Source organism: Histoplasma capsulatum, genomic scaffold, assembly GCF_000149585.1.
Source record: "Histoplasma capsulatum NAm1 scaffold_1 genomic scaffold, whole genome shotgun sequence".
Lineage (NCBI taxonomy): Eukaryota > Fungi > Ascomycota > Eurotiomycetes > Onygenales > Ajellomycetaceae > Histoplasma > Histoplasma mississippiense.
The window spans coordinates 3,574,757-3,597,797 of record NW_001813982.1 but is presented as its reverse complement, the minus strand read 5'-3'; the positions used below and the strand labels follow the sequence as shown (position 1 = coordinate 3,597,797).

Genomic DNA, 23,041 nt, shown 5'->3' with positions numbered 1-23,041 from the left:
AATCACACAGGCTCCATCCAGGTAAGTAAGCGCAGTATTCAGCAGCCCAGACCCCACCGCATGTGGAGACTCCCCAGAAGCCGGTGTAATGGTCATGGAGAGCTAAATGAAAGCGTTGCGGAATCCACCGTCGGATTCAATCATCCATCTGCAGTTGAACACATTTCGTTTATTTTGCAAACGGTGAAAATGCCCCGTTATATTCCTCCAGCCATCATCACACGTATCTACTGTATACCTCGTTGAGGTATTCCTCCTCCTACAAAATTTAATTACTTCAGAGATAGTTTTTCAACAGATCCTCATTGGCCGCCGTTATGTGGGATTGGCCCATAATTTGGCAGCCAATCTTTTTTCACCGCATCCCCAAACCCACTAGTTATAGTCAACTACTAACTAATTAAGAATACTCAGGAAGTTAACTTAATTTTTAACCTGGCATATCAACCAGGGCGGTTTAATGGGGAGCTTTCATTTCTCTATCGTGGACCATGCCAGAGTCAAGCGCCAAAACACACCGGTCACCCTCACCCGCCCAGCCAGAGAATTTTTCAACATCCCTATGTTGCCTCGTATGGCAGTGTGGCAGGACTCTCGTCGGACGAAAATGCTATCATAGAAAATACATGCTTTAAGCCGCGAAAACCAGGCGACACAACATGGAAACTGGGGGTTTGAATATCTTTTCCTGGAGTTCCCACCAAACCCTAAGGCTGTCAATCCACTTTGAAAAGCCAACCTCCAGCATGCTCTTTATTTCCTTATTGGGAGGAACGATTTATTGTTGGAAAACCGCAAGATCCGAAAAGGATATAGCCATAGTGCCCCTCTCCCTTCTTTTTGCTTTAACCGTTTTGATTTTGATTGAATATGCTTAGATTTTACTTGTTACTTTTTACAGTATCTTCTTCTGCCTTCTCGGGCAACTGTGAATATACTTGAAATGCGAAGACGCCTCGAGCGACGATTGTTTTCGGAGCAACGAGATGTATGATGGAAAATGGGGCAGCAGGGTTGTCTGCGGCAATGCCGGCAGTTTTAACGGTTTATCAAAAGGTTCGCAGATGTTTAATTGTAGGAGTCGTTATCATTAGCGGCTATTCACTCGGTGCAAGAGAAGCATGTCTTCTACAGTGGGATGCACTTTTCATACGTAAAAACTTGCATGCTCCGCTGGTTCACACAGTCTCCATAGGCCCGCATCCCTAGCCGCGTTCTTGACAGCGTCTAGTTCATTATCATTGATCGCACGATTGATTTCCGCATACCGAATCTCTTGGCCACCAGTTTTTCCTCGTCGCCTCTTGCCAACGTGAGCATCGGGATGATACTGCTCCATAATATGAATATATAAATCCTTCGATACATTCTCAGCCAGCCAACGCACGATTTCCCGCCCTTCGTCTTCCATCCCTAGCATTACTAAATGTCGAAGGAGCACGCCACGTTTCGCAATACCGTCAGAGGTAAAACTCAAATCCCCAACTTGTGCATGCATCGCTTTGATGCTCTCCATCGCCGTTTCAGTATAGTTATCTGCTTTCAAGAGCCGCTTGGAAGAACTGGTCTTCCAGACTTTGAAATCTGGAAGGTATATATCGATGAGACCGTCTAGTAGAGCTATGGATTCTAAAGAGTCAAATGCAGACGTATTGTATATGATGGGTATTTTGAGACCCATGTCCGCAGCGGTGAGGATTGCCAGGGCCACCTGTGGAACTACATGTTCCGGGGTGACAAAGTTGATGTTGTGGACCTGCCCTACGTTCTGTAATTTTAACATCCACTCTGCCAACTCCTCTGGCGTTAGATTAAATCCATTACGTTGGTGTGAAATGTCCTGTGGCATGTGTATCGTTAGCCAACGTTCAACGTGTGCGGCGAGCGGGATCAAGCCTCCAGAAAGGAATATACAACGAACGTGGTTTTGACAAAATGTGCATCTCAAGTTGCACATCGAAAAGAACACTGAGCCGCTCCCTCTTGACCCCTGAATGCATGGCTCTTCTCCAAAATGCGGCGCAATCACATTAACCTTCACAGTCTCTCCGGGTATTAGACAATAACCTGTCTTTTCATACCGGTTTACTCCGCATAGCCGGGGGCACAAATTGCAGTTCCTCAAATGGGCATATGCCTTATAGCGCTTCTTTGCTGCATCCACTGATGATAAAAGTTGATGCCGTGGTATATATTCATCAAGGAGATAAGGGGGTGCTAGATGCACTGAGCGGCTTTGGCAAGCACGGCTGAGAACAGGGAAGGGTCGCGTTAGAGTTTTGAGGGCCAAAGGTATAGGCCTCAATGGCATTTTAGAAGAGCTTCATGCCTCGTGTGATACGTTTTGTATTCTATTGCTATCAACTTCAAGTTGCTTATCTCGCCATTGGACCTGATGAAGGTCGCTGGTTGGACCGCGGGATTACGTCATACATCAAAACATGTTCATAAGGTGTTAGTTTTCCCATTACAGACTAGCGTACCACAATGCAACCGCTCAGAGTCTATTTTCAGCCTCTCCGCCTCAACCGCTTCCTGACAACAGCGGACAAGCTACAGATGAAATCAATATATTTGGTGACAATGCCTCATCGACTTTTAAAGTTGTAGGATTATCTATAAGCTTTACCTATTTCAAGATTTCTTGGACGCCAGGGTACGCATGAAGCTTCTTCAGGACAATAGTATTGATAGTACCATGCTGAGACCCCAATAGATCTTGAAAAACTCGGTTATAATTACGAATATACAACTTGGCCATGAGGTTTCCTTCTGCGTAACCTACTAGATCAAAAGATAGAATTCTCAATCATGAAGCCGATCATTGCGGTGCCTGCGACTCTGGCTCTAGTGTATCGAGCCTGGTCTCGGAAGTCCCTAACACCGGTTGGAATAGTTGCTGCCGCGCTCACGGCTGTGGTTCATGCATTACATCCATGCTCTGCGCCGTTTGCCTTCGTCGTCGTCTTTTTTTTGAGCGGTACCTACGTTACGAAGGTGAGGTTTATTCCACTAACCGGTCTGCTTAATTACATTGAAGCTGAGGGTATTTGCTAACGACGGTCATGTATGTCCAGATAAAACATGACGTCAAGTCTAGACTGACTGTATCTTCATCTGGATCCCTTGGAGGGGAGGGAGCTAGAACTCATGTCCAGGTGCTAGCAAACTCTGTCGTCGCGTCAATTTTAATTCTTCTGGATCTAGGTCGATCACATCAAGAGAATCGGCCAGAGTCTTACTGTTTTCCGTACGGGGGAGATTATTTCATGGTGGGGATTACCGCGTAAGCCCAACCCTCTAATGGCAAGAGAGGTTTGCAATGTTCGACGTCATTTACATCTACTGATTTATCAAATACAAAACAGGCACTACGCTGTCGTAGCTGCAGATACATTTTCGAGTGAACTTGGGATACTTTCCAAAAGCCAACCCAGGCTGATCACTTCAATAACTTTCCGTAAAGTGCCTCCGGGCACTAATGGCGGCGTTACTTTGACAGGGCTCCTGGCAGGTGCTTTTGGAGCCTTTATCATTGCAGTGACATCTTTGATACTTCCATTCTGCCCCCTCGATCCTGGAGATGCTTCCACAAAGTCAGGTTTCGAAGGAGGGACAGCCTGGGGTTGGCGGGAGAAAGCTTTCTGGATTGTAGCCATCACGATATGTGGTACGCTGGGAAGCGTGGTGGATAGCATTCTAGGAGGTCTCTTCCAGGCGAGCGTCGTTGATAAACGCACAGGCAAGATTGTAGAAGGAGCTGGGGGGCGGAAAGTAAGTCTTATTAAGCATCTACCCTTCAAACTACCTGTCGTTCATATAAAGCTAAACCTCATCTCTAGGTTCTCGTGCATCCCGGCGAATCAATAATAACCGGCCTTGAAGAACCATCTAACCGAGATGTAAGCAGGATCCGTGTTGCGGAAGACATTGCGAATACCTTGACTTCTGCGCCATCCCTGAGGAAGCGTCGCTCTTCTTCTTCTAGTTTGGGAAGCTCTCCTGACCTGGAGCATGAAAGCCGCAAGATTGAGGCTGGATATGATTTGTTTGACAATAATCAAATCAACCTTTTGATGGCGGCAACAATGAGCATTTCCGCCATGGTTGTTGCATCGTACATCATGTAGCGACATTTGGACTCGTTTTTATGCGAATACGATGCTGTTCGTGCTGCGATTAAATCCAATGAACTGCTCTCGTGGGGCTGCATTGTCCCCGGCCTTAGTTAGCCTTACCTGGTACTGTTTATAATCTCGAGTTATACCCATTTTGTCCTTTTCTGTGGAACCATTTCAGTGTTTGATTTGTCTCATACATTGTGCAGTGCTCTGGCCTAGCAATTATATTATCCACCCCCTGTTAGATAATTGAATACCATGCGATCGAAAACAGGAGCACCATTGTGCATAGATTCAGAGGTATAAAAATAAAACCAATAAGAAATAAAGAGGAAGCAGCAGAATAAATAGCAAGAGAAAATAACTGATGTATTAATCGACATTATCCACCCCAAATTTTTTTTATTGTATACTTATCCTGCTTATCAATTCGGAATCTTATTTCCTCTTTGGAGGCAAAAAAAGAGATGTCAATAATGGGGACAGAACCGTTGCTTTTCGCACTTGGCGAACTCGCGCAACTCAAAAACGAAATTCTCTCAGATATCCCGAACCAGACGTGCACCTGCCCATACATAGATATAATTGCGTTGGAACCAGTTCACACTGTGTATATGAAACAGCATGTCAGCAAAACCGTGAAGCCCTTTTGCATGATGCGATAAGAAAGGATGGAAATGCCTTACAATGTTGTTCGGCCAGCGATTCGAGGATGGGTTGCCCAAGAGCCCCCCAAAACAATATTATGTTTTCCACCGAAAAAGTCGGCTATTTAATAAATTGTCAACCATTACCAAAAATTAAAGAATGAGGGAGCGTAGTCTTGATTACCTGAATATCCTGGATAAAGCTCCATAGATTTGAACCCCTCATGTGCATGCAGGGGAGTGCTTGTCCATTCCCAGACGCCCCCCAGTTCACTCTGTCCGGAAAGCCTGTTCCCGTGTTTGGTGACTGGGGTAGGGTGCCAGTGTTTGAACCCGACGTTGCAATTGTCGTCGAGATCAATAAACACTGGCATGGGTTTTGTTGAAGGGGATTGAACAGGCTGGTGATCCGGTGTGCGAGGATTGCCGTGAGCGTCTTCCGCGGGGGGTTCAACTGATTTGTCTAAGGTCTTCACGACCCTGACAATTCGGTGGCTGTTTTAACCCCAAGTCAGTAATTTAAAGTATTACTCCAGCTGGTACATATTAACTGCTTACCCGTGCCCATTCGTCGAATGAAGCGCTCTATCGTCCTCCAATGATTTAAGAAACATGGAGTACTGGTAGATACTTCGAACCTCTTCAAAGGTAGGAATCCTGCAGCTCATAGACTCTGCATATCCTTGAAGCTCATTGAACGAAGCCATCACGGGCCAGTCAAGTGCCCATTTCAAAGGTATGGGTCCAAAGACAGTGCGAATTGCAAATCTCTCCAGAAACTCGTTACTAGCTCTGGAGTCAAGTTGGTTATGCCCGTTGGTAGAATAGCCGTTACAATTGCCATAACCATTCCGCCTAACATCAGCTGTCTTCAGGACCAGGTCAATCCAGGACGCTGGTATCGATGAAATATGGTGCTGTTCTAAGTATTTCGCATACTCTCCATTCGTAATAGGCCGGGCTTGTGCAGCAAATGCAGGAACGTTCACCATCCTCTTGGGTTTTTCATTATCCCAACCAAAAGAGTGCTTTGGGATAACATGATCATCCGGATCATGTAGGCCAATGGATACCTGTTGCTCGGGAATAGTGAACCAGGAACTTTCCCTTGATTCCAACGCAGATTGGTGGGCGAGAGATTCAAAGTTCGGCTGAGGAACTCCAGGTGGTGGGAGAATTTTGTCACTCTGCAAGAGCATGTATAGGAATGTTTCCAGATGCATTGCTTCGTGCTCGAAGCCAATCCACAATGCCTCAGCCAAACGGCGGGTCTTAACTCCATGCGCTAATATGGCGCGTGCTCGGCTGCGAACGGCATCTCTGTACGTCAGAATCTCTCCAAGGTGTGGCCATTCGCTTGGGATGTCAGAATGATCGTGGCAAAGCTCCGGGTTATCAACATCTGGATCAATACCCCGCTCAAATATCGATTGATAGTGCTTAGGTTCTGTCGGGATGCCGTCCGTGGCTCTCGTTAGGTGGATGTCTATTTTGATCTCAGCAACACCTCTCAGGATGACTGACAAATACACGAACCTACCAAAGAAAGTCGGAGAATGCCCGAGATAGAAAATCAATGCATTTCTTAACTTAATGGGTTTTGACAGCAGTTCATCCTGGGAAATCATAGATAGAGTCACGGTATCCCAAATCTTCCAAAGATTTTCAAAATCTACAACATTGGGAATTACATCCGCCACGTACTCCGTGACTTGAGTGGGCATTTCCAAGGTGCAGGATGACAGGAGGTGAACATCTATTGAACAATTAATGGCATGCCAAAGATGTTGTAAAAGGCAAAATACTGATATACGCAAAAATTATAAATTCACTCGGGTTGCATTGAGGAAGGCGATATATGTATACAACGGGTTGGAAGGAGGAAAACCACCACGATGAAAAGAACTTACAATATTCACCAGTGCAATTTCTAAACTGTGCTATTGGCGTTACTCCCGCGCGTTGAAACAGGTCCTTGCACTCCTTGGGTCCGTATTTGAAAGCCTGCTCGAACAATATCTTTTCACCCTTTTTCATGACCACTCCATCCAAGGAGACGTCCACATTTGGAACATAATAGGCCTTATGTGATCCAGTTGCCATATCGAAACGACAAGCCACGTCCCAATCTTCTTTTTTGAATGCCCGAAATCCGAGGATAGAATTGGCGTGGGAAAGCCCCATCATGTAAAAGTCCTTGGTCACGCCATGATTGTCGTTGTAAGCCCTATACACTTTGTCAGGATTTTTACAAGCATCTATTCCAACAAGGAAGGAATCGGATGGCCCGAGCATCCTCGAAAATCGATTCAAAAACTTAGCAGCTTCCGGACGAGTAAAATTGCCGATGGATGATCCCATAGACATAATACAGGTTGGATTTTGTCTATTCTCCGGCTTCGCCAACCAGGCAAGAGCATCATCATATGTTCCGTGGAGGCCGCGACATTGGACATATTTATAACCTCCCGGAGGAATTTCAGCGAATGTACGGAGAAGCTCCTCTAGGGACAGATCAAGAGCAAAATATTCAACAGCCTTTTTCTTTCGTTCAAACTCGTCCAACAATATTTTAATCTTGCGGAGATTCCTAGAAGTAAAGTTAAATAGTTGTCACAGGGAGGAGCTAGTTTGGGGCTCGTTCATATCCTCGCGCGGAGGCGATAGTTGGAGGGAACACACCCGCTACCAAGCTCCAGTAGTTCTCTCATGGTTCCGGGAGCTGGTTGACTATCCTGGTTGCGTGCTCGTATCGCCCTCGATTTCAGCGTTGGTTAGATAATACTCATCTAAGTAGCGTATATATGCCTCAAAGCGGCGAAGACCTTCGGTACTATAGAGAAGGAGTGTCGGTAAGGACTTTGCTCCTCCGTGTGGACGCTTGAGGCCAGTATAGATCTCGTTAGCCAGTGAGTCCTTGAAATCATTGACATGTATGTCTATAATAGGCACGCTGCTCAACTTGGAAGGCGCCATTTTGCAGAAAACGACTGAGGATTAAGATATAGAACAACGAATTGCCAAGTCAGGTATAGAGATGAGAAATGAATATCAATCAGGTATCAGGTATTCCCCGACCAAGGACAGATAAGAGATGACGAAATGACGGAAGCTGGCAGAAAATTGACATTTGAGAGGAGCGAGACGTATATTTTAAATATCTATATTTAGGAAGTTTAAACAGGATCCAAGACACTGATCCACATCCAGTGCCAGGGCTGAACGTTTTTGCCAACTGGATGGGGCCGCTTCTGACATGTGCCGCTGGTCCGTGTGGCGGGCCGTCGAAGCAATATGGGATTCTAGAGTTAGTCCCTAGAGACGTCCGTCGTCCGTGTTGGTCACTGTTCTAGCAGGTTGTCTCGTATGCGGACAAGGAATCGCAACAACTAAAATTCCTCCGGAAGTAACCTTGGTTGTTAGAGACCCATAAAACTGAGATTTATGCCACTCCTTCAGTGAGGATCAGGAATCCAACCAGGGTTGTGCGAGAAGTGTAATGATGCCTTGATTTCGCTAACCGCCCAAAAGTCACCATTCTCTCCACCGACGATGACGTAGGATGTTCGGAAGCCTTGAAGCCTTTGGCATCGCTCAGCTACCAAGGGCCTAGCGTTAAATTAAAAATGAGTCAATTGGGGGAGAGCACTGTCTTCCCCGTCTGGCTTCGAGTGAGATGCTGCATTCTGCTTCCAGATGCATTCTTTTCTCCGCTTTTCCCGCCCCTTGTTGGTGTCGCCGCCGCCCATCGAGCATCGAGCATCGTGGCAAGCCGGCGAGGGATGACGCTTTGGGGAGCTTTTAAAGTTGAGTCTAATGCGGAGTAGCCATGTTTGCACCATTTGCTCTGTTTGGCATTTCGTTTGTTTGGCATCCAGACCACAACATCAATTCCTGCAAACAACTGTATATCTCCAAAGCATCCTGTCTCGTGTTTGAGCTGTGGATTCCAAAGGATGTTTGTGCACTACCCTTTCCGAGTCATACCTTTGCTCCTAGCTCTGGAATTCCTATTTTAGCGGTTCCGCTGCATCCGCATCATCAGGGAATGGTTTGGAGGTGGAGTCGCGAGCCGCGACTCGGACTCGATTTCAACCATGACGACTAAATGGATTTCGGAATGAAAACTGCGATTCCGATTCTGTGCCAGTTTTCCAAATACTGCCAGTCAACCAGCCATGTTGTCTTCTGAAATGAAGAGCCTTTCCTAGATGACCATCCTGGGTATGCTGGACGCGACAACTCTCTGATTTGGGAGGGCTTCCTCAGTTTGCTTCTTGAACATATCAGAACACCAGGCATTTTTCCTAACCACTTGGAACCATGTGGACACAGAGAGCTTATGACTCCTTGTCGTGGAGGCAAATCAAGCATCTGGTACTCACGTTTTGGAACTGAATATCTCGTGAACAGAAACACATGCAGTTTTGGATGCTAGAACATCCTAATGACGCTCCTGCGATGAAAAATAGTCATGAAAAGTCATAAGTCAGCCAAAAGGTCTTTCCTATGATAGCTTGGTTGGAAGACACGTGTCTTTGCTCTCCAGTCTTGATGCTAGAATCACGGAGAGGCCGACACTGGGGTGAAGAAGGGGTTTGTTTGGAGAGGGTCGCCATAGCGCTCTCATACACCTTTGTGAGCCATGCTCCTAACTCGTCAATCTACATACCAATGCAGATTTAAATATTTAAGTCACTGAATTTCTCTCCGTCCTCTCTTTGGCCTTTGACCTTAAATATCATGAAGAGCTCATGATTTTGCACAGCCGCGGCCTCTACCGACTGTACTCAAGAGGATTCAGTGGCAAGTACAAGCACATATTCATAGATATACCTCGATCAGTATCTGTACCTAATGTTGAAATCAACCTATTCACCTCACGATACGATACGATACGATATGAAACTCAATATATTCAATCGTCAGACCCCCCATTTTTGCATTGCTTCTTCTTTCCCTGCTTGGTCAACATTCGTTTCCAAAAACACTAATAGAGATCTCACAAGACTTCGATAACATGAGCTCCACTATGTCGTTGCCGCCTATATTTTCATTCTTTCCATTTGGCTGTCCTGTCTTCCGTTTTCAGCGGCCATTAGCAAAGGGACTTACTATTATGGCCAATTTGTCCAAAGTACATAGGTGGTTGGCACATGCATCCTTGCATGGACTACGTAACATGTACTTGGCCAACAGGTAATTAGTTATTAAGAGTAGCTGGGAGCGTTCTTAGAACACAGTGGACTAAATCAGCGTCTGGAGTAGACGGGGAACCGCACTAGATGTACCCGCGAATAAAGAAAATGTACAATCCAAATGTCATTGTTGTTCGTCTTATATTTTTCTTTGCTTTATCTGTCTCTGTTTTCTCTGGTTTTGTAAGGGTCAGTCTGGTTAGACCTCGCACAAAAAGCCACTCCCTCATCTATTTTGATGTATCGCAAGCCTTCGATGATAAGCTGGTGATAATTGATGCCCTAATACGTCTAATATACCCAATTAATGTCCACATACATTGACAATCAAGGAAGTGTAAACCAGCAAAATTTCGTGAGTCGCGAGACATTTCATGACCTGAAAGTCCACCGGAATCAAAGTCGCCCGGAACATTTTCATCCTACTCTATGGCGTCCGGATATCACCAGAATACAGCCATCCAATATAAAGATCGTAAGGCTAACCAGTATCACTCATTTCTAGCTTGGTACCATTTAGCCACAAGTTGATAGCTTTGCCAGTACCATTTGGAATCATAACTCCGAAGGGGGCCATTCATTGTCCAAGAGATCGAAATCTTGGAATAAATTATTGGAAGGCGCTGATATGGAAATCCAAGCGGATGAAGAAAATCGTGAAAGGAAAAGAGGGTAATGGGATCTTCGCCGCAGAAAACGCCAGCGGGGCTTGGGAGGGACGTTCCGGAGAAAATAACTCGAAAGACAGGACTGAAACTGCAAGCATTTTGCCTGTAGAAAAATGGAGGTGAAGATTGATCAAGATTCGAGGAAGTGAAGGATGAGCAAGTTCACATTTTTTGGAAGTACAATGGTTTTGGAAAGCCACCAAAGGAAATAGATGTTGCTGCTCAGTGATCGATGAGGCTTTGTCCAACTCGTGCGCCTGGAGGAGCTCTGAGTGTACTCACGAATGCTATCTCAGGAACTCAATTCGAAGCTTGAGACGTTAAACAGCGAGTCAAAGCAGAAAAGGATGATATATTCCCCTCACTGAGCGCTGAGGTATGTCCAAGAGAACAATGGTAACCTTCGGCGTCCCTCAGCCTTATAATACGCAGATATCAAAGGTAGGCCAGACTCTATCAGGGTCAGCTATATCCTCTTCCTCTTGCTTCGTCTCAACCTCATTAAAAATGGCTGGTAGCAAATCTTAAGAAACTTTGCTTAACGGATGCTAAGGTGCTGGCGATTTTCAACCAAAAGACATACCACGATATGGTGCAAAAAAGATCGACTCGTTAATTGGTAGACTGGAGAAAGGCTGGAAGAGCAGGAAGTCAAATAAACCACTCAGGAGGCCGGAGCTAGATGGTGTTCCATATTGAGATATCTGCTCGACTGTTGTGTGTGCAATTGGGCTTGCTGGACTCCTTTCGGGGTGGGAACTCATCAAATTGAACAATGACTAGTTGCTATCAAAAATAGATAGACTTAAGATTCCATAAGTTTCGAATATAAGAAGACCTTGTCTCCTTGATGCCCTTTCATGGTACGGGATTATAATAGTTGCGACAAAACGGACTTGATGATGTCACATGAGAGTATTTTCGGCAAACCATCCACGATTATTTTGAGTTGTCCTAATATGTATTTAACAGCATGTAACAATGGCCACATCTGAATAGTATCAGAATACAGAAGGGTGCCATGTCCATTTGCGCATTTCGAATTTGCTTCGAACAAAGTGCTACGAGGGCTTGTCTTCATCGGCTATACTAAGTAGCTCTCTCCGCGTTCAGCATTCCGCATTCCCGAACTTCGTGGGCAATCGATTGAGTTCAGTTTGCATTTGCCAGGGCTATATAAAAGCAGCAAACACGAATATAGAAATGTCTGCAGAGACTTTGACAACGATTTCCCCGATCACCAATAATCCTATCATCACCCGGCCAGGCGTCTCTACAGTTGAGCTTGCCTCGTTGCCACAAAGGGCGCAGGATGCTTTCCGTTCCTTTTCACGGTCAACCTCCCTAGGCCAGCGCCAAGAAATTGTCACCCGCGCTCTTGGACTTCTGGCAAAGAAGAAGGATATCCTAGCTCGTGAGGTGACGGAGCAGATGGGTCGCCCCATCGCATATACCGGCGGCGAGATTACAACGGCGGTAAAACGAGGTGAATACCTGAATCGCATTTCGTCTACTGTCCTGGGAGATGGGGGGACGTTAGATACGGAGGCGGAGGCCGGATTTAAAAGATATATTAAGAAAGAACCGGTTGGAGTCGTGTTAATCATCTTCCCATGGAACGTAAGTTTCAATGTCTGGGGTCGTCTTCTCTGGCGCATATCATTTTCTTATACTCCAAAGATTACACCGGGTGTGGAGCTTATCCATTCTCTAGTTTCCGCCGTTGATATCTCTTGCTGACTATATCATATATAGTATCCGTACTTAGTCCTTGTGAATAGCCTAGTTCCCGCCCTCCTTGCTGGAAACTCTGTGATTTTGAAACCCTCTCCGCAGACTCCAACCATTGTGGAACAAATCGCTTCCATTTTCCAAGAAGCTGGCTTACCGCAGGATGTTCTGCAATACTTCCACTGTGGTTCTCCTATCGACATTGAGTCGATTGTTCGATCACCTCTCATTAACCACATCTGTTTCACAGGGTCTGTCGCAGGCGGTCTAGCTGTCCAGAAAGCAGCTGCAGACAGAATTGTGAACGTTGGTTTGGAACTTGGTGGAAATGATCCGGCATATGTCCGCAGCGACGTCGATGTCGCATGGGCAGCGGAAGAGATCGTTGATGGAGCTATTTTCAACAGCGGCCAGAGCTGCTGTGCGATCGAAAGAGTATACGTCCACGAAGCCGTCCACGATACGTTTATCCAGGAGGTAAAGAAAGTCCTAAGCAAATATCGTGTGGGCGATCCATTCGATGAGAAGACACAGATCGGCCCGGTAATCTCGAAACGGGCAAAGGAGACCATTTTAGCCCAGATTGAGGATGCCCTCAAAAAGGGCGCAGTAGATGAAACGCCTTGGAACCCGACTTTCGAAAACCTCCCCACAGCTGGCAATTTTGTTAAACCCACCCTTCTAACTGGTGTGAACCACAAAATGCAAGTGATGGCTGAAGAAACATTCGGACCGGTCATACCCGTCGCCAAAGTCAAGGACGATGCTGAGGCGATCTACTTAATGAATCAAAGCGATCTGGGCCTGACAGCGAGCATTTGGACGAAAGATGTTGCTAGAGCTGAAGAGCTGATCCAGGAAATTGAAGCAGGAACTGTCTTCGTCAACAGAGCAGATTATCCAAGTCCTGTAAGTGGATTACGATTTTGGAAGAGGAAAATAACCTTCTCCTTTCCCCCCTCCCCCAAACGATTCCCGCCAAGCCATATTGATTTTATAGGTTGCGATAATAAAAAGCATTCTCTAACATCATTTTACTACAGGACCTTGCATGGACGGGATGGAAAAATTCTGGGCGCGGAGTAACGTTGAGCAGGTTCGGGTTTGATCAGTTTGTCAGACTGAAGAGCTTCCATTTGAAGGACTACCCAAAATAACCATTTTAATTTATAATTGAAGCAGCGTATTTATTTATTTATTTTTATCCATTTATTCAGTTTCTCATATCCGTCTATACTCGGAACAATTTTACTGGAATTTGCCAGCTATGGTAAATATAAGATGTGACGTGGGGATGATCATGATAGAAGTTATTTTTGGTCATGCATATACAGCGTATAGCGCAAAGGGAAGCTTTCCATAGAATCGCCTCTTTCACAATCTACAATACCTGTGCATTGTGCATGCATGCCTCTTTTGCGAGTTGCATAGAGCCTGCTTGCAGTTGAAAACAGGTTCTATCTTAAGCCTGTGGCGTGCTGAATTCCAACGAGTGGCAGTCATTAAAATATCCGTCGTTGCACTCGAAAATGCTCTTGAGGTGTGAACTTGGTTTGCATCGCAGGAAATGCTGACTGGATTCGAAAGAAGGTGGAATTGATATCGCGGGTAGACCCCACCCTTCCCATGACTTGCATGATCTATCCGTAAAATGAGAATCCTACTTCTTCAATTTGGTTTCAAAATCCCAACGGCCACTTGAAAATTGTTCGCTTGTTCCTAAATATAGCAATCTGATTAAGAGGTTAATTCCCAAAGAGTCGGTATCATCTTGCTAACATCAGTGGTTTCCGTTGAAATGTGTGATGCATATATAGTTAAGCATTAACGGCATCAATCAACGGAGGGGCGTCATGAAAGAATTGACCCCACAAGTCCCGAGTGTCAATTTATGGCCAATAGAGCAGGCGCCGCAACCCATGGTAAGAGGTCGCTGATATTGTCGCAAAATTTTCCTATTTTGGTTCAGGAAACCTGGGATTGCAAAGGACATCATGTTTCAAATCCAACAACGTATCCAAATCACCCAACAAGCCAAATCAAGCAGCCTCGATTATACAGCGTAACCTTCTGGACGCAGCAACTGCCCATCTAGAAAGGTATTGATATTCCGCAGGCGGGAACAGCGTATTCACGGCCTAAGCCACATGATGCGCAGCTGTATGGAGGAGTCTCGGGTTTTTTTTTGCTGCATGTCCATTCTCGGAGACACCGCCATAACTTACTGCTGAAGCTTTTGGGTGATTCACATGCGCTGTTCCCGAGACTCCATGCAATGCTGTAGCGTCACCCAGCGTCAACAGATGTCCACGGCTCAGGCTGTTTTCCAGTCTATACGGATTGCTTTGAAGTGATTCTTTGAAGCGCTTCATACAGAAAACTTCTCAAATCATAGGTAACTGTTACAGACATGGAACTCAAAGAGGCTGATGGTGAAATCGAGGATGCTACTGAAAATAATGCAGGCTAGGAGGGCGGAAGATGAGGGGGAAGCGGGGGTATAAAACACTAGAGCGGAGGCGAGGCAAGGTTGTAATGTTGGGGGATGTTATGTGCTTGGTGGAGATGACGTTTGAAGTACGGTGTACGCCGTATTCCCGGAGCGGCGATAAATCTCCATGACACAGATGCTTAGATGTATATCTGGAAGGTTTGTTTACCGGGGCATCCTCATTCATTTATCTCAAATGAAAAGCCTGCACTAGTAGTTGACATGCCCCTGATTAAGAGCGCACCAATCTCAGTCCAGCCGCCGAATCCATGCTTTTTCTGCTGACAGCCCACTAAAATGCGTCCAATTTGAGAGCTGAGTTAAGAGAGACCAACCCATTCAGAACTGGAGGCCCCGCTTCAGTGGGCTTTTGGTTGAAGTTGGATATGTGCATCTTAGAGGTGAGGGAGTCAACAATGCCTGTTTTGGCCAGCTCCCGATGTGGGATACGGTCCTCTTGGGTTGCACTGTGTAGGAAGCAGGAACACTCTAATGATATATCACCCTGCAGCCGAGTACATTACAAAAATGCATATCTCGATTGAGATGTATTTGATTCTAGATCCGCTACGGACTAGTCTCGCTTGCATTGAAAGGGATGGAAAGTCTCAAGAACACGAACATCAAACAAAGGCTCGTCTCTCCTGATTCCAGGCGCCATACGGAGTCCACAGCCTGTGGTGGGCCTGCATCTCAGATCAGTTGCAACATTGCGTCAACTCGTGTCAGCCATCTCATCGCCACGCCCATCAGCGCTGTTCCTGATTGCTGACTATCCATGTTCGATGCCAAACGATCTAAAAAAAAGTCAACACAGGTGGTTGGTCGAAATGCACCCAGTGGTAACGAACTTGTCGTGGCAGCGAACTCGTCAGCCAACCAGAGCGAAACTAACTCGCCGCCCTCCGATCTGTGGCTGGCATCGCGACAAGTAAAAACTCGACCTCCGCATTGACAGCCTTGGTGCTGTGTCTCTGGGGGGAATGGTCCATTTACAATTTATTTGGTCTTATCCACTCAGCATACGGGGTGGGCTTGGTTGTACAGGGGGGAATGGAGGTGCGGCACGGGCAGGAGAGGAAGAATTCATCGCAATCAATTTATCCTTGAGCGGATTTCCTGTGGACTGCGTAGCGCCTTGTTTCCCTGCCTTGTGCCCTTGCCCGCTGACGGTGGGTGCGTTTCAGCACCCTCCATTTTTATCTTTTCGGGCAAATCCCCCTCTCTCCGTCCGGCTTTGTTGCTTTCTTGTGAATTTTTCATCTTTACGGTTCAGTTTTTGCGCGCGGTTCAGGCTTCGCCTTCGGGGGGTTTTGTTTAACTTTCTTCGATGATACATTACAGGGCCTTTAACCGAGATTTGAGTCCCTGACCTGTCAGTTTCTCTCTCGTCCTTTTGGTTTTGCTTGAAAAACTTGAAGTTGGAAGTTGTCGACACTTTGATTTATATTCTTTGTGTTATCAGACATCTCTGTTGTACTGTGCAACTGTGAACCATATAGTTTGCTTCTTTCCTTGCGCTTTTCTTCCTTGGCTGTGGATTGTTACTTAGTTCTGTGATTCTACTGGGTGAGTTTGAGTAACTCGACAAAGCAACACTATAAAAACCCCTTTCCAAATTGCTCTTTGCATTCCTCCCTTCGAAACTAGCCAGAAACACCGTTGTTGATTTGGGTTTCCCATCCCACAGCTCCCGTGCCATATTGCCGAGGTGGACTAGAACCATAATTATGGACTGTTTCGGGGGTTTAGTACCATGGATCAAATCCATCCATCGACGACGGCGAAAGAACTCAAAGCGATTGGTGATTGTGAGTACTCACAACAATCAGCAGTGGGTTTGTTGTCATACTCATATGCGTTGTTTCCGTCTCAGGGCCACCCAACGGATTTCCGACGCGTAGAATTCACGATGCATCAGTATGATAAGGAGTATGTCATCCGGTTGAGTTGGCACTTTGCGGGACAAGCCCCCAGTCTCAATTGTTAAAAGCATTGCTAAATGCTAACTCATCTGAGCAGAGATGCATTGTCGGACAACACCCCCAGTGACTCCAGCGCGCTTTATCACGTGTCGAAGCGAGAAAAGCTTTACCATGAAGCCAAGCTGTTGAAGGAAAAGCTGACCGAAAATACGGACGTCGTCCGTTTAAGACTCCTGCGGCAGCACACATAAACAGTGTTCCAATCGACGAGAGACTATGAAAACGTTAGATTTTAAGACGCATGACGATTTGGGTTCGCATTTAGGAGGAAAGACCCATGATGTTTCCATTTATCATGACTTGTTGAAGATGAAAATGGAGAGAGTTACGAATGGTTTTGGAATACGACGCTTAACGAATTTTGAGAGGAGGAATGAATTTTTTTTGCTTTCATGCGCACCTCACAATATGAATGTTGGGATTTCATTGAGGCGGGATTGTTTGGATTTTGCATCTTTTCCATGGCGTTTATTGGATGAGGTTTCTGATGGCGATCGTTTGCGATATTGGTATTTGTTATTGCTGATTTCATATTCCTTTATTTCTGTTGATTGTTCATCATCTGAATCATCGAGTAATCTCATTATTCTACTTGTGTGTTTTGGAGGAGCAGAGGTGCTATATCGGCGGCTTTTTGAGTGGCCAGACTCATTCGATGCTCCTATCTTTTCTTGTGGATCACATCGTGACGCCGGTTGTGCGTTCGTATTCGCAGACAATGAATCTGCCGTATAGGCATTGCTCCTAATTGACGCAGGCCTTTGTTTCGGTGTGGGTATCCGAATGGATTTCGACCTCTGGGGTTGAGCATCAAGATCATCATCGTCTTCCGTAGATTCACTGACCATATGGAGGTTGATATTCGCTCCCAGCGTCGATGTGGGGTCTTCATTCCGGCTCTTTTTAGCACCCTTTCCAGGTAAGTCAACTGGGGCCTTCGAAAAACCCAATGCGGCCCGAGTCGTGGACCGGATGCCGTGTAAGCCGAGCAAGGGAAGGTGCTTCCTTTGATGTGTCATCAAATTTTGCAACGAAGTCCCCATCCAAGGGTCATCAAATTTATCCTCGTCACTCTCAAGACCTTCATCTTCGACCTCGGAGTCCACAGGGGGCCGCCCAGCAACTCGTTTGAGTTCACTCAGAGTAGCCTTATGCTTCATTGAGTTTTCTTCAGACTGCATGTTCTTCTTTGCTTCAGCACTCAAAATACTTTTCGTGCTCGTAGGTCGACCTAGAGCATCAATGGCATTGGCATTCTTGGCTTTTGCCTCGTTCTTTTTACGCACATATTCGGCATGGTGCAGATGACGAGTAAAGGTCTGTGCGGTGGCTAGAAATTCGTCTTCGACCATAATATACTGATCGTCATTATCTAAGCCTTCTTTCATAAATCTATATCTCATTAGCTATCTTGACATGCTCCAGGGGGATGGGGAAACACGAACTCTACAGGCGGTAGTTCAAGTGGTGGGGGGGTAGAAGGAGTTCGCACTATTACATTAGTATGAGGATTCATGGAATCAGCAGAGAGATTACATACAAATTTGAGGCGGGGTGCTCCTAGGGGTTGGCGTATTTTCCAATCTGGTGCCAGTTGCATGACTTGATTTTGACAGCCATTTGGTGCTGTTTGTCGAGGGAGTCGTACTTTTCCTCTGTTTGTCGCCGACCTGCCATGGCAATGTCCGAGGCATACTGTTCAGGAAGTACGTAACGGAGTGGGTTGAATTCAAGAACCGTACGATTTTAGAGCGCGATGCTATGGTGTGGAGGGCAGAGACCCAATTTTAAAGATAGTTGCTCCGGTTTAATAAAAGTTGGCATTACGCCATCAGTAAAATTTAAAAACGGTATAGTGTGAGCCGCATCCATCCCGTTTACAGCTATTCTGAACAATCTCCGAAGGGTTCAGCAGCTGGGTTGATTGGGTCCAAATGGATGAGGCTTGGACTGGAGGTTGAGGAATGTCCAAGGTGGTTGTGCTCTAATCTTTAAGAAGCCTAGCGTATCTAACCTTAATCCCAGGACATGCCAAGGTCGAAGTGGGACTGCTACTGATGCTTCATTATTTGCTCATTAACAGTTGACGAATCTGATCGCTTAAGTTATTACGTATTTTGCATAGTGGAAGAGCACGACGAGACTATAGCCATTTATCCTCTTTCGCGAGGCAACGGGTGAGAGGAGAAGAGCAACAGAAGGACCCAGTGTCGCTGTTCATATAAGGTATCACGAAGCACAAGAAAAGGGAATTAAGTCAGGTTAAGGAAAATATGGTGGTATCATTGGGCACGAGCTATTTAGTCTGTTGTGCTAGTTTTAATCGCAAAAATTCCCTTGCCTGTAAAATCACATTCGAAAAGTAAAGAAGGGAGACAAATGCCAACTACCATTCATCAAGCATTCTATCAAGCCTTCCATCAAGACTTCCGTAGAGAAAAATGCTGAACTCCATATGCGCCTTTCCTGTATGACATTGCGAAGACTGAAAAAAAAAAAAAAAAAAAAAATGGCAACCTAGCTCCAGCACCAGTTCATACCTCACCCGGGCGCTTGCTATTACAACTCACAATTTTCACCTTATCCGCATGAACAGTGGTCTGATTATCGAGCTTGAAGGTAGCATCTTTAATGAGGAACGTCCAGACCTCGTCACAGAAGCGATAGGTATCCAAATGGCCCTTCAACGAAAGTCCAAAAGAGATTAGCCAAATTGCTATACCAAATAGGAGCCAGGCCGCCGGAATGGGTATTAGCCCTACCTTGAAAGAGAGCCTGGCTTTAACTTTATCAGCAAGGACCTCTGTAATGACGCGATCGAAATTTGACAGTATCTTCATCGCAAGCTGAGGTTCGATTCGCCCCTCGTTGATCAAATCATCAAGGGTATCCGTGAGGGACAAGCCAATACTAAGAGAGGGGTGTTAGCGGATATTCATACTAATTAGTAAACTGTGACATGCAGTACCTGCTGCCGCGATAAAGCTCGTAATATGCCTGGGCACTCATTGTCGCGGTTCGGCTAGGCGGTTGAACTGGCTTTTGGATGGTTTAAGAGGAGACAGCCATATATCTCACAGATGCATGAGTCACGTGATAATGAAAATTGTCACGTGGTTATTATCGTTACCTCAATGGATAGCTTCCAGGCGGAATGCAAAAAGGCACATTTAAAAGGAACATTGCTCGCAGCCAGAAAAACTATTTGACCATACATTTAACTATTAGCGCGAGGTTTATATAATTCGCGAGCCCTCCCCTTCTGACAACGCCGTTGTCCGGTGAAGTTGGGCACTGATACAGATGTCCCTCAATCGAACAATAGCATCTCCGTCGATATAATAATTGCTTTGCGCGGAAACTTTACCATGAGGCTACAGGCATTCAAATGAGACGTAGGTCAGGATTTATGATTCAGTCCAATCACACAAGAACGGCGAAAACAGTCACCCTAGGTGGGCAAGAACTACATGAAGGAGATGATGGGCGAAGGCAGCCTGTCTGCACGGAAAACCAGTGACCATGAAACGAATTTTTAACGTCACCCACAGAGGTACCAGACCCAAAAGCAAACACGAGGAGCGGAGACTTGCTTTTTCCATCAGCCATGTGTAGGGCTTGGCTTGTGAAGTAAATAATACGAGCCATAAACCAGGCAGTGCTGAACAGACATTATTAGCTCGGCTCTTTCGAATATCTTACTTCAAATCAGTCCACTAACTTGGGTTGGGTCTGGTATTGGCAGTGAGGTGAATATTCCAATGACATCAATTACGCAGAAGAAACCAATTCCCTTGAAGAGATCGGCGCCTTAAAAGGCTGGTTATCCTTATCTCTTCGTCAATCGACCAATTACCCCGAATGTCTAAGCTTTTCGCAAGAGGCCATCTGGATTCTTGAGACATTTCACTCTTGGCACGAGGTTTCGAACGAACCATTTCAAGTAGATTGTGTCTGAACAATGGACAACGAAATACTTCGCCAATCTTGCATGCCCACCCTGCATGCCCACTACCATGCAGTTTCGACCTTGCAATGTGCCGATTGTTTTGAATCCAAGATGCCCTTCTCCTCTTCTGGGGCGAAGCATCTTCTGCGAACAATTTCCTTCAATTCCTAGGTCAGCCATTGGTCTAACCAGGGCTGTTGTTAAAGACAATGAATAACTCCTTTCCGGAGACGAAGAGATAAAAAGGAGAAAAGCTCCCTGACCCTCGAGCTTCAATGTTTTGACCATCGTCGATATCAAACTTAGGTTTTCAGTCCTTGACCCCCTTCATAAAAGGGGGATATTTCAGAGGTTTCAAGTCTTTACTCCTCAAAAGAAAACATGAAGTCAAGCGTTGGAGTTTTATTCGCGCTCGCTCTCTCTTTGGCACCTTTCAGGTGTGTTGAACAGACCCTGGTCAAGCCTTGAACCACATTCCTTATATGCTCGACATATTGCATTTCTTTTGCCGTATCTTTCCTTTCCCATGTGTACTTGTTCACATTGGCACCTCCATCACTCATTTTCCAAAGACCGCAACCCATTCCGGAACTAACCACTAAACAGCTCTGCTATCCCCGCTCCCGCAGATGCTCAAATCACTCCGCCGCCCGGATACATCAAGCCCTGCTACACTCATACAACTACTCTTCAGCAGACAACCTGCCCGGTGACGACATGCATCGTCATGCCATGCATCAGCATTACGACCTCCACCACTCCGTGTCCAACCCTCTCATGCTCGGAGACTCCCACGATAACCCGATTCCGGCCATGTCCCACCACTTGCCGAACCGGGTGCTATATGTCCACGTCCTACGTGACGCCGCCTATCTGCCCTCTTTAAAGTTCATAGGTCAGCATCTATTAGGTACGGATGGACCTAGGATAAGGGCTTAGGCATCGCGAGCAGGACCCTGCTATTTTTTGATTTTTGAGCCGGTGAGGAATGGGCGATGTCTGGGACAAAGAGTGCAGCAGGCATCTAATAATGGTGAGTTTGTTGGCAGGAAGGATGGGGGTTAGGTAGAAATGGCTTATCATGTATTTCGATCCCGCCGCTGATCACTGCTCTTCATTGCTGGTAAAGTAACATGCATTCCTTGTTCTTGCCATGATGATATACAGGGACATATATACAAAAATAGATTGCTTACCACTACCCCTCCCCGGGGACTCCTGAATGAATATATTTATTACCTTTTCTATTTTTTTTTTTTTTTTTTTTTTTTTTGACCCCCACCATTCCCCCCATGCCACCCCAAACATCATCAATTAATCCTACGTATTCTACTTCCTTCTCTACGAAACCATTCCCATTCCTTCCTCTTTCCGTGCGTACAAACCCGCACGTTCCAAATAATACTCAGACGTACCCATTCCATGGATGCTCGCTCCAGTGTTCATGCACAAAAAGTAAAGATATGTTATAAAAAAAAAAAGTTAAACAAAATGAAAAATGAAAAATGAAAAATGAAAAAAAAAAAAATGAAAATGACATAAGCATAAGTTACACCCTAATCGACCTTCCCATAAGGGGTTTGTTTCCAGCGTTGTAGTAGCCTTGCCTGATCCATATCTACCCAGAGCATAGGAAGCCATCCCTTGCCATAAAATAATAAATAATAATAATAATCTGTATGAGAAAACGAAAACCTTATGGGGGCCACGTAACGTAAGGCTTAACGGACCGCCCTGTTCGACAACCCTTCCCTTTTTTTTTTTTTTTTTTTTGTGGTTCTGTTCTTTTGCTTGGATTTACAGGACTGGTAACTAACTAGTTAACTAACTACCCAAGGCTGATTACATCAGCAAAATGGCCTGGAGGTTTTTTTCGGGAGGGAGGCCCGGGTGCTTCCTTTGGGAAACTGACAAGCTTTTAACGCCATCTATCTATCTCGAGTGGGTGTTTATTTTTTATTTTTTATTTTTATTTTTCAATTATTCACCCTTGCAGATAATTTTTTGGCGTGTGTAACTATATATGCAGTAGGATATTTCACGAGTTTTGCGTCAATTTTTTTTTTATTCCGTCCGTGATTGAAACGTCCAACTCTTTCTTCCCCAATGGCCCAAGCCAAAGATCTTTTTGAGCAAAATAAAATTAAAATTAAAAGTAATGGCAGGTGCGTTAAAAAGTAACGGGGATGAAAACGCGTATCTATATCATGGTAGTAATTTCACGGGGGCTAATGCAAAAGTGAAAAAAAAA

The 23,041-nt window shown here is 45.5% G+C and overlaps 7 protein-coding genes across 7 annotated transcripts; 3 read left to right on the top strand and 4 right to left on the bottom strand.

Annotated features, from left to right (window-relative positions):
• Positions 1 to 1,147: 1,147 nt before the first annotated feature.
• Positions 1,148 to 2,000, bottom strand: HCAG_01028 (conserved hypothetical protein; the record flags this gene model as incomplete). The annotated part of the gene is made up of 2 exons (XM_001543932.1): positions 1,148 to 1,761; positions 1,922 to 2,000. 2 exons carry the CDS (start codon positions 1,998 to 2,000, stop codon positions 1,148 to 1,150), a joined length of 693 nt encoding a protein of 230 aa, XP_001543982.1.
• An 811-nt stretch (positions 2,001 to 2,811) lies between these two features.
• HCAG_01027 (predicted protein) lies at positions 2,812 to 4,130 on the top strand (the record flags this gene model as incomplete). Its single annotated transcript, XM_001543931.1, has 4 exons — positions 2,812 to 2,997; positions 3,078 to 3,286; positions 3,369 to 3,774; positions 3,843 to 4,130. 4 exons carry the CDS (start codon positions 2,812 to 2,814, stop codon positions 4,128 to 4,130), a joined length of 1,089 nt encoding a protein of 362 aa, XP_001543981.1.
• Positions 4,131 to 4,660: 530 nt separating this feature from the next.
• Positions 4,661 to 7,744, bottom strand: HCAG_01026 (conserved hypothetical protein; the record flags this gene model as incomplete). Its single annotated transcript, XM_001543930.1, has 7 exons — positions 4,661 to 4,727; positions 4,808 to 4,889; positions 4,953 to 5,263; positions 5,327 to 6,524; positions 6,679 to 7,358; positions 7,451 to 7,525; positions 7,554 to 7,744. The coding sequence occupies 7 exons, from the start codon at positions 7,742 to 7,744 to the stop codon at positions 4,661 to 4,663; spliced, it is 2,604 nt and encodes an 867-aa protein (XP_001543980.1).
• Positions 7,745 to 11,837: 4,093 nt separating this feature from the next.
• Positions 11,838 to 13,847, top strand: HCAG_01025 (conserved hypothetical protein; the record flags this gene model as incomplete). The annotated part of the gene is made up of 4 exons (XM_001543929.1): positions 11,838 to 12,254; positions 12,390 to 13,274; positions 13,583 to 13,635; positions 13,820 to 13,847. 4 exons carry the CDS (start codon positions 11,838 to 11,840, stop codon positions 13,845 to 13,847), a joined length of 1,383 nt encoding a protein of 460 aa, XP_001543979.1.
• A 2,921-nt stretch (positions 13,848 to 16,768) lies between these two features.
• On the top strand, positions 16,769 to 17,032 carry HCAG_01024 (predicted protein; the record flags this gene model as incomplete). Its single annotated transcript, XM_001543928.1, has 2 exons — positions 16,769 to 16,788; positions 16,879 to 17,032. The coding sequence occupies 2 exons, from the start codon at positions 16,769 to 16,771 to the stop codon at positions 17,030 to 17,032; spliced, it is 174 nt and encodes a 57-aa protein (XP_001543978.1).
• Positions 17,033 to 17,242: 210 nt separating this feature from the next.
• HCAG_01023 (predicted protein) lies at positions 17,243 to 18,535 on the bottom strand (the record flags this gene model as incomplete). Its single annotated transcript, XM_001543927.1, has 3 exons — positions 17,243 to 18,233; positions 18,287 to 18,332; positions 18,382 to 18,535. 3 exons carry the CDS (start codon positions 18,533 to 18,535, stop codon positions 17,243 to 17,245), a joined length of 1,191 nt encoding a protein of 396 aa, XP_001543977.1.
• Positions 18,536 to 19,375: 840 nt separating this feature from the next.
• Positions 19,376 to 19,850, bottom strand: HCAG_01022 (transcription initiation factor IIA gamma chain; the record flags this gene model as incomplete). Its single annotated transcript, XM_001543926.1, has 3 exons — positions 19,376 to 19,522; positions 19,604 to 19,751; positions 19,810 to 19,850. The coding sequence occupies 3 exons, from the start codon at positions 19,848 to 19,850 to the stop codon at positions 19,376 to 19,378; spliced, it is 336 nt and encodes a 111-aa protein (XP_001543976.1).
• Between the last annotated feature and the right edge of the window lie 3,191 nt (positions 19,851 to 23,041).